The sequence below is a fragment of the Abramis brama genome, assembly GCF_963993115.1.
Source record: "Abramis brama genome assembly, chromosome: 21".
NCBI lineage: Eukaryota > Metazoa > Chordata > Actinopteri > Cypriniformes > Leuciscidae > Abramis > Abramis brama.
This window is the reverse complement of record NC_139983.1, coordinates 5,021,424-5,034,845: the sequence shown is the minus strand read 5'-3', so window position 1 is coordinate 5,034,845 and position 13,422 is coordinate 5,021,424. Positions and strand designations below refer to the sequence as shown.

The 13,422-nt window shown below is 42.5% G+C and overlaps 1 protein-coding gene across 3 annotated transcripts in view; it reads right to left on the bottom strand.

The window, feature by feature from the left end:
- myt1lb (myelin transcription factor 1-like, b) overlaps nucleotides 1-13,422 on the bottom strand; it is a 167,409-nt gene that overhangs the window by 20,004 nt on the left and 133,983 nt on the right. For all 3 annotated transcript variants that reach the window (XM_084096011.1, XM_084096013.1, XM_084096012.1), the window contains exons 12-13: nucleotides 12,479-12,771; nucleotides 1,697-1,818 (exon numbers count right to left, since the gene is read on the bottom strand). In XM_084096011.1, the coding sequence (XP_083952137.1) occupies nucleotides 1,697-1,818; nucleotides 12,479-12,771 (415 nt within the window). The remainder of the gene's footprint in view (nucleotides 1-1,696; nucleotides 1,819-12,478; nucleotides 12,772-13,422) is intronic.

The following is a 13,422-nucleotide window of genomic DNA, read 5'->3' as shown; positions in this document are numbered from 1 at the left end:
GGAGGGACGAGGTGTAGGTGGAGGACTGGACGTCTGTGGCACAACCAGTGTGATAACTGAAAAGGCGGAGCCAGAGTGATGAGGGAGCCCGGCATAGCCTAATGGATGATGGACCACAGTGGACCAGAGGGAGTGTGGAGCCAACGTGAATACGATGGGTCGACAGTCCAGGGCTCGGAGGGCTGAGGTGGAGCCAGGGGATCTACACACCAGGATGGAGCTGGAGACCTGAAAGTTCAAGGCGGATCTGAGCTGCTTGGTGAAGCCAGCGGAGAAGGAGGCAAAGGGCCAAAGGGAGCCAATGGAGATGGGGCCGAAGAACCGGATGGCATGGGTAGAGGAGGAAAAAGTTGGAGGCTGGCTGAGAGCAACACAGATTTGGTGCTGAGCGACAAATCAGTCTTGGTGCTGGGTGGGAGCATCGGCGACGAAGGAGACTTGGTGCTGGAAGAAGAAGGAGACTTGAAAAGGGTTGAAGAACTGTTGGCTCTCGCTCCTGGACAAACTCCAAAACTTGGGCTCCGGGGTGAACATACCCTCAGGGGTGAGCTCCATTAGGGATGTAAGTGCCGGCTCAAGCACCTGATCAGACTTGGCTCTCTGTGGCTCTGGGTCTGCGGTGGGCTCTGACTTTTGATTCCTGTTGAGTTGGGGCTCAGTTTTTTGCGAGAGGAGGAGGATTTGGGCTGCAGCTAGATCCATATTTGGGTTCATTTCTTCTGTCAAACCGTGGTTTGAATATATCTGAATTTGAATTATTTACAAATTCAAAAATACAAAAATATTTAGGATTCAATAATATCAAAACATGCCAACAGAACAACCATCTTACATTGACGAGAACGGAACAAAAACAAACAAAAAAGAGGCTCAATATATACCAATGAAAACCAATGAAAGAAACTAGAAACAGGTGAGGTGCATTAATAAAACAATGAATAAAAATGCCAACAAAGGAAACAGAACAGGAAACAATGATACTATGAAAAAACAACATTTAAATCTCTTAAAATAACAAAAACCAACCAACATTAAAAACTATTAATATAACAAAACTGAGCAATATTTCAATCTCTTAATAGCAACATTTAAATCTCTTAATGGAATGAAACCGACCAATACTGATATATGTGCTAGCCAACTCTATAAATACAATATAGCTAGATCTAAATCAGGAGGAACACTTGAATCATCATTATATATCATGCAGAAAAACATTTGTTTCTCTTTTGATAATTGAATAAATGTGTTAAATTGACAGCTCTAATTCGTATACCTGTTGGGTCCAGTAACAGTCTATGCATAAGTGCCTAGTTGAACTTGAACTCTGATTGGCGGTTAACGCAAAGTGTTGCCCAAATATCTATGATGCTGTTTTTATTGTTCATTGTTTCCAGTTTAGCTTCACTGTCTGCAGGAGTGATTAAGTCCTAAAATCACATCACATCCTAGAGAGAAGCTGAGCAATGAACAGGTCAAATTAAATGATATTTAAAATCCATAAAGCGTTATATAAGTAAGCGTACTCTGCCTCCTGACTCTGTTTATGTCAGATCATGTGGCATGCAGTACTGCTGAGCTCTAAAGCAGAGAGTGAGAGAAGATAAAGAAGAGAAGTAGAACAGGAAGAGACAGTAGAACAGTGTAAAGGCTTGTGAAACATGGTGCGCTGGGTGATCATATCATTCTTGCTTACGTTATCAGGTCCTTTTTGCTTTCTTTGCAAGGTGGAAATTTTGGTTTGGGACTGGGAATGCCGACATCAGTAGTGTATGCACTGTCCTCTAAAATGTCCTGGAAGGGATCCAGATCATCAGACTGTAACGACAAAGCCAGAAAGAGAAACAGAGACTTGTTAGTATTACTTGTTTCGTCACCATAGCTTTTATTTATAAACTGCTTAAAATTTCTGAAGCAATAATTTCTGTAATAATTTTTGATAGTCAGTTCAAATAATAATGTTTCAGACCCTAAGAACCTTTGACCTTTACTACTAAAAAGGATCTTTCTCTATTGACTGCCATTCAAAAGAAGCTTTTTTTTGTGTGTGTGTGAGCAACATACAGATCGCAAATATATGATAATTCATGATTATTATAAATGTTGAAAACAGTGTAGCGTGTATGTTCTGTTTTTGTTTTGTTTTCACTGTGTTTCCTGTTCTGGTTTGCCTGTGATCTTTTTGCCCTAATTAGTTACTGATTTAATTTGTACCTGTTCGTACTTATTTTGATTATTCTTCCTGTGTATTTAAACCCTGAGTTCTGACTGTTCATTGTCTGGTATGTTTATGATTATGTGGTTATCTTCTCCTTGTGATATTCTCCTGTGGATTGCTGTGTTTGGATTACTGAATTAAAGAATGTTCGCTCATGCACTCATTACAGCCATAATGTGACAGAATACCAAACCTAACACAGGATTATTATTTTTTTGCGTTGTTTTTCTTTCCTATTTTTTCATTTTCTTTCCTATTCAATTAGACCTACCAGCCGTCCAACTACTCTGCCTGGAACAGAATGGCCGCTCGCTGGAGGACCATACAAGGAACTTTTTAGATCTGGTATGTCTAACTCACTATCAGGACCGCTCAGTCCAAGGCACGCCTTCCAGTGAACGGTCGCAGAGAGGATTTTGCTGCATTTGTGGAGTGGTTGACCGGCGTTCATTATCTGCCCAGCGGAGGACATCACCAGCCCCACTCCAGACCCAGAGCCTAGCCAGCCACCACACACTGCACGGAGCTAACGCCAGAGCCCACCGCAGATAGTGAGCCTGAGCCTGCCACGATGCACAAGATAGTAAAGAGGACTGAGCATACCATCGCCTCAGGGCCTGAGCTCCTCAGAGAGTCTGACCAGGTGTGTGAGCCAATCCACTGATCCACCTTGGGCCTTCCAGTCTCCTGCTCCATCTCGGCACAATGACCCCCTGGCTCCACCTCCAGCCGGCAAGCCCATCATTCCACCTCGGCTCAGTGACCAGTTGGCTCTAACTTGGCTCCTCCCTTCCTTGGCCCCAACTGGGACCACTGTCTTTGCGGCTCCACCGGGCTCCCTCGTCCCCCCGGCTTCGCCCTTGGTCAGACGTCACTCTGCCAGCGCCATGGACTTAAGGGCCCATGCTATGCTTCGTTCCTCCATCCCTTCAGCTCCGCCTGGCTCTGCCTTCCCTCCGGCTCCACATTGGTCTTCAGTCACACCGGCTTCTCCTCAGTGCTCTGGCACCCTGGCTCCACCTCGGACACTCATCAATGCGGGTCCACCTCCATCTCCAGAGCCATCTGTGTTGTGTGGGCTCATCGGCTCTTCAGCTCTACCTGGGTCTCCATCTCCATCGGCTTCGTCTCCGTCAGTTGTCCCCCTGGTGTCTTCAGCAAAGTATCCACCATGGCTCCCCCCTCCCTTGACTCCGTTGTGGGTCATCGTCCTGACTGCACTCTGGGTTCCCACCTGGCTACTTCTGCTCCTGGCTCCTCCCACCATAATCGCTGCCCTGGTCTCTCCCTCTATCATCTCCTCCGGTGTCCTGCCCTTTGCCAGACCCTCGTCCTCCTCCAAAGCCCTCGTCCTCCCTCCTTGGTTGCACTTGTTACGGCGCAGGGATGTACCTTCCGGGAGGGGGGACTAATGTAATGTGTATGTTCTCTTTTAGTTTTAGTTTAGTGTTTAGTTTCCTGTTCTTATTTGCCTGTGTTCTTTATGCCATAATTAGTTACTGATTTAACTCACCTGTTTGTACTTATGTTGATTACTCAACATACTTTGTTTGTACTTATGTTGATTACAATACAGTATGATACACAGTATGATTGCTTGTTAAATTCAGCAAGCACCATCCAGTTTTCAGTAATGATTTTCTTTGAGAAAGTCATTTTGCATTCTAAATATCGGATGTCTTGTTAAATAATGAGTCGAGGAGCACCTGTTAACGACCCCAGCTAACATTTCTCATCCAGTTCATTCAACACCCTGGAAATAGAAGGTGAAGTTGGGTGCTTTTCATTATGGGATTCATTATCTTCTGTTATAAGGTACACATTTCAGTGTTGGTCATCCTGGTATTCCATCCATAAAGAAAATATGTTCACTGCAGTATGGTAGTAGCTATTTAGATGTGTTTGATAGCAGCTAATTCTTCCGCTCTTCTTCATTGCCTGTTAAATATCAATGCATAATCATCTACACCAGCAAAGAGGCACAACAGTAACCTTTAACAGGCCAAAAGATCTGCCATTAGCTGAAAGAGAACGTTTAAAAAAATCATGAAAAGTGAGACGTTTTGCACATTTAGAGACATATAGGCCTTAGAAGACTGTGAAACTTTCAAGAAATAATATTGTTTCATGAAGTCCTTCACTTTAAAAATACACAATTGCTCCCCACACTCAATTTGTATGCAAATGGAAAAGCATCCGTTGGATGTTGAGGAGCACATCAATCAGTCTTTCCACAATTAACACGCCAGAGGATGTGAGAATTAATCTGCCAGTCATGCAGCATCACTGAGACTTCTACATTTCAGCCAAATGCCTTTAGAACAGCAGGATTTACACAAAGACTTTGCAGTAATGAAGATAAGAAAGGGAAATGATAGAACTAGGTGGAGACGGAAATCCGTGTGCTGCCATACACTAGATGGCGGTGTGGTGACATGACAGTGTGTGTGTGTGTGTGTGTGTGTGTGTGTGTGTGTGTGTGTGTGTGTGTAAATCTCCTCTGCTGCTCTGTGTGATACCTTTCACGTTTCAGGTTATCAGACAAGCTCTTCAGCATCACCTGAAATATGATGCATAAAACATTTTAAGGCACATATTTCTTCAACAGACCAGCAGTGCAAAGAAAGTAATAAAATATGTATATTTTTCAGCATTCACTTTATCTATATCTAACATTAGGGTGAACATGATCATCTCCATATTAGATTATTACAACACCATCCAAATGAAATGTAAAAGTTAGCACCATATAAAAACCAAAAAAGGAATGTAGCACCTTATTTAAAACCAATTTGGGTCTAGTAATATGTGTGTGTGTGTGTGTGTGTGTGTCTGTGTGAATAATAAATCTGTATGAACGATAGTATTCAATGTTCAGCAAACAGTTGAAATGTGGCTTATTGAGGAGAAGTTTGCGATAATTTGTCATTAAGTTTTTACATGGTGAATGAAAAAAAAAAAAAAAACACAACAAAAAATATACTACATAGAAAGCACCATGGCAACCCCCTAGCAATGCCCTGCTAGTCTCACACTGCATAATGGTGATGAGTTGAACGTGAGGCATCACCAGTCAGAAAATGTAACAATCTAGTGTAATATGAATGTAATATATCTTACAAAGATGGCGTATTGAAGAATACTAACTTACAGTGTTCGTGGACAGATTCTACTCAGATTTACCATTAAAAACACAATTTTCTTGTAGTGAAGACAGAGTGATAACGGTGGCTGAATGGAGGTGTTTTTGAAGGCATCTGCATCATGAGCACTAACACTAACACCATCCAGCAGACATTATACCTCAAACAAAACCAACCTCTCTCTCTCTCTGGTCTCAGTAGCTATGTTTCCATCCACACGTTTTTATCCGAATTAAGTGATATCGAATGAAAAATGCCTTATGGAAACAGTAAAATTGAATGAATATCGACTCAAATGAAATACGTTTAGTCTCATCGGATTTTATCTTGATCGATATACGGCTTATGCGATAAACGCTGATGGAAATGCTATTTGTATAAATCCATTTTGTCTAGCAAAACTTTGTTCGCAAATGTTTGCTTGAATGTTGTGCGATTCAGTGCGAAAATGAATGGAAACACCTTAAAATGTCTCAAATCAATTCGATATACCAGTTTGATCGCAAAACAGCATGTGACGTCATTACGCACAGGTTTTTATTCACTTTAAAGCCGTTGGATGGAAAAACACTTTCACCGAACTGAGTTTTTTTACCGAACTTCAGATAATTCGATTGACAAGTGGATGTAAACTTAGCTAGTGAGAGCTGGATTACACACAAGATCTTAAAATCGTTTCTGCTGATGTATGGTGTGTGTGTGTGTGTGTGTGTATGTATGTCAGTGTGTGTGTGTGTGTGAGTGAGTGAGTGAGTGAGTGAGTGTGTGTGTTTGTGTGTGTGAGAGTGAGAGTGAGAGTGAGAGTGAGCATGTGTGTGTGTTGGTTACAGAAAAATAGAGAACAAGACCTTTTTGCTGAAGAACAACCAGGAAAATATTTCAGCCGTCTGTTCCACATACAGCTAAAAAAGCAGCTGTGGTTGCCAGAAATTTTCCGAAAAAAATACAGTCACAACATTTTAAGTTTTAGGGATTGAACTTGAAAAATCTGCACAGTTTGATTTTCATGAGACGGAAAAAGTAAAGGAGAGATAAAGAAGATGAGGATGTACATCATGAATATAGTTTGCATGTACACAACCCATCGAAACGGATCTCAGTAAATTCAGTTATGCAGTGCGAAGACATCAGATGTAATTAGTGAGGGATGAGGAGGAGCTCTCTCTGCCTACAGTCACCCTGACCTATGTTACTACGGGAACCCCCAGAGGAAGAGACAGCGAAGCAAAGAGGTCACGTCCCAACGCTGCCAATCTCAATCCTGCAGTCGCCCCAACTAAAACTGCTCCAATTAGACAGCGCGAGACACGGATGGAAAGTGGAGAAAAAGAAACAACACCACTGTATAAAATGATTCCCTTACTCCCTATTTTTCCTCTTGGTTTCCAGTACAAATATCTAAATATTCCCAATTTTTTTCAACCCTCATTCTTGACTCTTTGTTTGAAATTATCTGATTTTAATCTGCTGTCAGATCCAATACAGTCAGCTGCTTCATCTTTCACCAAAAGTTTCTTTGTGAACTCTCCATTACACTGTGCCTCGTTTACAAAACAATCTGCAGTCAAATGCTCCGAACAAACATATAATCTTTCCGTCACGATCTGGGACGCCATTAAAATAAAACATCCACTTGTTCCTTGAGTGTGTATCCTTCCTCCAGTGGGCGTGGCCTATGGTCGATGACGTAAAACGATTCGTTGATGTCTTACTCTAGAGCAGTGGTTCTCAATTCCAGTCCTCGGGACCCGCTGCTCTGCACATTTTGTATGTCTCCCTTATTTAAAGGAACACTATGTATCTTTTCAACCTTCATAATATATTTCCAAGACCCTTGTGATGGTACATCAACTTACAATAGGTTGAATGACGCGTCTGTCATAGCCTGACAGGGTCTGTATCGCTTTTACTGACACTGCGTAACTTCGGGGTTCGGGTAGTAACCCAAGCACAAAAAGAACTACAAAATTCGACTGCTTTACGGCATACGTCACTTCCCCCACCACTTCCTTAAATTTGGACGTGAGAGGCCAACCAGCGTTTGTTTTCGGCTTTCGTGCGTATGTTTTTGTCATGGGGGCTGTTTACACCTGGTCACTTCATGCGTTTTCTCAGATTGGATAGCTATCCGATCGTGAAAAGACCAGGTGTAAATGCCCTCTGAAACGCATTCGAGACGGATTTGAATCCGATCGCTCAAACCACTTCAGGAGGAGGTCTGAGACGCATTCCAGACGAAACTGGACAAGTGTAAATGCATCTGGTTGTTGAAACCACATATGTAAATTGTACTCCTCCCAAAAATGCTAAAAAAAAGAAAGAAAAGAAAACCGTGTGAGAGCGTGTTATAGGCTATATGTTATAGCCAGATATGACGACGCTACTGGAACACGCATCACCAAAAGCAACTGAGCATATTCATCAAGAGAAAGTAAGTCGCAGACGCTTAACACACAATCATCATCATTAAAAGTAAAGAAATTAAGTGATCTTACCAGGGCTGTTACTGCTCTCTCTTATTGCGGTCTTTGATTTTGAAATTTTAGCTGATGATCAATAAAATGCAGCTCATATCTGTTGCTTTCGGTGACGTGCACTCCATTAAATCTGCATACAGCGCGAGAATTGAAGATCGGATTTAAATCCATTTCGCAAAAACACATTTATGTGACCAGGTGTAAATGGAATCGTTTTGATAAATCAGAAATCCGATCTGAGAAAACGCATGAAGTGGCCAGTAAATAAATCTCTTATTTGTAAACTTGTTTGCATTCTATGTTGTATGTTGTTGCGCTTGCTTGTAGTATGTCATTTTTTTACATGCTGTTCATTCATCCATTGCTGATAATTAGACCAGTCCAATAATTTCCACATATGTCTAGCTAGCTTTCGATTATCAGAGCTGTTAACAGACTTGCTAACAAACACTCGTTTCTCTTACATGTTTTTTTGCGTTATGTTTTATTGCCTAGCTTGCCAGCTGAACTCAGGTGTTGTGAGGTGTATTTATCACGTAGTCCTGAGGGATATCAGACGACGCTGTTGGGGGGTGGAGGGGTATTTACGACAGTGCAAGTATTCCAAAGCGACTCTAGGGGTCGCTGTTTGACAAAAACACAATTTCTCCACAGTGTGCCTTTAACACACCTGAACCAGATCATCAGCTCATTAGGAGAGACTCCATGAACTGAACTGAGTGTGTCAGATAAGAGAGACATACAAAATGTGCAGAGCAAGAGGTCCCAAGGACTGGAATTGAGAACCACTGCTCTAGAGGCCGTCTTTTTTCAAGCATTATTTTGCAACAAAATATGCATGTAACATCAAAACTCAGGGTGTTTTACATAGCGAGTTTTACAGCATCATATGTAATAAGCAATATTTTTTTTTAACAGCAATTACCACATATGATGAACATATAGGTTAACATTCATAACAAAAGTGCACATATTAACAAAGAAATAATGAAATAATTGTGGACGTTTTAAGCTTTGAAACAAGATTTTTTAAATGGCACAAAATTTGACATGTCATGACCCCATTAAATTAAGTTTATTTTTCTTACCCCACTGGCAGATATTTTTTTCTAGTTTTGAAGTCAAGATGAAATGGAAATTGAAATAGTCTTCCATATTGTGACGTATGTCGATGTGAAATGGCTTCTGGAACAAGAACAAATTTAGGGTGGACTTGATTTTGTCTATGGGGAATTGATTGGATGGTTGTGGTTTGCTATTGGCTGATCTCATGTGAGTGACAGGTTGCCCCGCCCTCATCATCAGAGAAGAGAAGAGATGCTGCAAGAGGGAGGGGAATATTCTGATTCAAGATTACCAGGCACATGGATTAAAAAAAGATGTGCATTTAATAAATCATTTATAGTAAATGCTGCAATATTCCATAAAGAACAAGAATTGGCAGTTTTGATGGACTCTACTCTTTCCCAGCCTATGCAGTTCAAGGTAATATTTGATTTAAAGTGTAATGTTGTTCTGGTGCTATTTTTAAGTCATTATTTGATGCCCAATGTAAAGTCAGATTCCTGAAGCTAAAGCAGCAGAGAAGTCATGCTTAACAAGCGCTCCGACTCCTCTGCGAGACGAGGGACTGCATGAATACTGCACTACTGAAATAAATGTGTTGAGCTGAGGTGCAGATGGAGAGGAAGCATCACACACTAAACCCATGACAGCGAGAGAAGAGCACTGCTGCAGGAAGAGCACTGCTGCAGGCAGATCAGTATGACAGCAGATCAAAGAGAGTGAGAGAGAGAGAGAGAGAGAGAGAGAGAGAGAGAGAGAGAGAGAGAGAGAGAGAGAGAGAGAGAGAGAGAGAGAGAGAGAGAGAGAGAGAGAGAGAGAGAGAGAGAGAGAGGTGCCTCCATGTTTCACACACACCACATAATATCAACTCTACTTGCCTCCTATTTCATGCTCTGCATCAGTGCTGGATGAGTGTGTGTTAATCTGAGGATATAATTCCTATGTCCCACACAAATAACATTCATGGTGTGTTCAGCACCACTTTTTCTCGAATCCATCTTCCGTTAGCAGGAGGTCATATGATGTTTGGTAAAACTCCCTTTGTCTGCTTATACAATTGTTAGTTTTCACAGGATTGTAAATGCAATTTTTGTTCATTTACATTTCTTAATTTTTAGCATTTAGTATTTTATTTGTAATAAACACTTTAAGTGGGCTATTAAATAAAGTGTTATTTATATGTTGAATTGTTTCTTTAAAACGGTGTGATGTCATATTGTGAAAAAACCCCACACAGCACCCCCAACCTAAAACATCTTCCTGCTTCCCTCTTTTTCACATATTCTCCATTGTTGCAGCTCCTCTCTTCCCAGTCTGTCAGTAACGCTCTGTTTAGTTCCTGTTTCTATGAAGCTCCTCCTTCTGAAAAGAACAATGTGCTCTGTTTGTTTGGCTGAACCAGTGTGTTGTGATTGGTCGAGCACTTTGAGTGTGTTTGAAGACTAAACACATAATACACACACGCATGATGCCACTATTTTAAAAAATCCACGTAAATTCACCCGAAATTTAGGCCTTGGAGGTCGGCATATTCCTGGCAGAATGAGCTCTGACAGCCAAAGGTGACAGCTGACCAGAGACCTTGTAAGCGAGAGAGATAGCCTCAACTATACACTTGCTGACTGTCTGCTTAGAAGCAGGAAGACCTTTCTTCGGTGATCCAAAACAGACAAACAGCTGATCCAGTTGTGAGAGCGGCGTCTGTCGTGAGAGTGACTCGATGAAAATCCTAACACCTAACAATCCTAACTCCTAACACAGGACCCTGGGACAAGAACCAAGTTTTCCTCCATATAACCAAGGCATGGACACACCGCCGCGTGATCTTGATCATATGAAGTGGGTTCCCCCTCGGGGAAAACCCTTTGGTCCTGAGCCACCACTGCAAGGTTCTCATGTACAGCAAGCCAAAAGGAATCACGTTGGACACGTCTGCCATCAGGACCAACAGTCTCTGAAAATGTTTCACAGTGAGTGACTGGCCTAGCTTTATCTTCTGAAAGGCTGTGAGGATAGCAGTCACAAGAGCGGGTGATAGGACGGTCCGCATCGTCACTGAGTCCCATACCACACCAAGATCTTCTGTAATGGAGAAAGCACACTCTTCTCTCCTAACCGCCATCTGCTTCGACTCTGCTAGAATAAGCCAGTCGTCTATGTAGTTCAGAATGGTTATTCCCTGCAGCCTGAGTGAGGTTACAGAGCTAGACCGAAAGGGAGTACCCGATATTTGTATGCTTTGCCCCCAATATCAAACCTCAGGAACTTCCTGTGTTGTGGAAGGATGGAGACATGGTAGTATGCGTCTTTTAGATCTATCGTGACAAACCAGTCCTCGGATATGATTTGAGTCACGATCTGCTTTAATGTCAACAATTTGAACTTGAGCCTCTTGACTGACCGATTCAGCTGACGAAGATCTAATATAGGACGCAACCTTCTTTGGAACAATGAAGTAACGGCTGTAAAACCCTGATTCTGTGTCGGGTGGAGGAACCAGCTCTATAGCTTCCTTTGCTAATAGAGATTTCACTTCTTGTTCCATTACCAGAGCATGCTAGGGATGCACTAACGTGAGTAGCATCCCGTTGGATGAGAGCCAAACTGGATTCTGTAACCTTACTCTAAAATCTGCAGGACCCATCGAGATATGTTCGGCAGAAGCCTCCATTCTGCCAGATAATCTACTAAGGGAACTAAGACTGGCCTCAAGGCTGGCCTCTAGTGTAGTTAGAGCAGTTCAGAAACCTGAAGCATACTGGCATTTTTTTACATTTTTATGCATTTGGTAGACGCTTTTATCCAAAGCAACCTACATTGCATTTCAAAGTACACATTTTTGATTCTTTTGAGTTCTTGCTTTCCCTGGGAATCGAACCCATCGCCTTGGCGTTGCAAGCGCCCACGCTCTACTGTTTGAGCTACAGGAAAGCTAACTGGCAGGAAACCTATTTGAGGGCGCGAACCTGACACAGCGTCGTGGTGATGTTGAATCATGAGCTCGATGGAAACCGCTGCGCCCTGAGGCACCGAGGGTGGTGGGGTTGGCAGAACCTCCCAAAGGCACCGAAGTGGTGCGGGCACTGTACACTGAGTACGCTGGATCCTCCGGGTAAAGTCAGAGAAAGAGCAGCGCTCGTCTCTAACCCTTCCGAGAGATACATTTGCGAACCCCATGGTTTCAGCTTCCGTGAAAACTAGTCCAAAACTAGTTTGTGGCGCCAGAACCAGAAGGAGAGCTAGCTTCCTCAAAAAGTGACAGGAAGCAGCCTCTCACAATGCTAGCAGTCAGCCCTCTCGAAGGCTGAAAGTACATGATCCGCTCCCAAACACAGTATTAGTATGGTGTTCCTAATAATCCTTTAGGTGAGTGTATAATATAATATTACAGTATCTAAATTGTTATTTCAGTTTTGACATCTTAGAGATGAGCTCCACTACATAGTTGGTCTTCAGATTAATAATTCATATATAATAAGGTAACATAAGTAATATAATTATAATAATGGTTATGTAAAATAGCCTGAGCAAATAAAATGGCTTTATATTGTGACGTGACACACACGTGTGTGTACCTGCGTGCAGATGTCCAGGGGTTTCCCGCTCAGGCTCTGTGGCATCTCCCTGCAGCGGGTGGAGAGGTTGAGGATGGCAGTGGCCGCCATGTGCGCCGCCTCCATGTCGTGTGTGTAGTCGAAGCTGCTCTTGCTGCAGGTGCTGCTGGCGCTGCTCTCTCCTCCTCCTCCTGCTCCTCCTCCTGCTGCTCCTCCTCCTCCTCCTCCTCCACAGCTCAGGCTGCTGCTGCTGCTGGGCCCGAAGCTGCTCGAGGTGCTGCTCGCCGAACTCCAGCTCTTGCAGTAGCGCTTCGCTGACGGGACACACAGAGCCAGGACGTTAACACACAGATGGGACAGATCACAAAACACACTTAGCTTCTGCATCTACATCCTATACTGGCTTTATTGTGCTAGCACTGAGATACTATAATAGTTTTCATTAATAGTTTCAATTTACTTTTTTACATTTTTATTTTCATTTTAGTTAAAGTTTTAGTCATTTTTTCCAGTTTGTCATTTTTATTTCAGTTATTTTAGTTAAACTAGGCCTACATGAAAATCAGAAATGTTACCGTGGCAATATTTTATTTTATTTCAGTTAATGTTTATCTTTCAAGTAATTACTTTTATGGTTTATGGTTTTAGTTAACTATAATAACCCTGGGAGATATTTGGCAGTGACAGCTGATATGTATATGCATTTTATTTAAAGGTGCTCTAAGCGATGTTGGGTGACGTCACTTCTTGTTGACGTTCGAAGTATTGTCAAACAAAACGGAGGCAAGCTCAACTCTCCCTCCTCCTCATCCCCCCCCCCTCCCCCCTCCCTTCCGTGCTTCCTGAAACAGTCATGAACCATTTAGAAAAAACAAACTGGATTTGCCCACCTGCCCAGCAAAAACAGAGCCTCCTGAATGTCGGATTGGAAGCCCTTCTGCCGGAGTTCTCGCCACCTTTTGAAC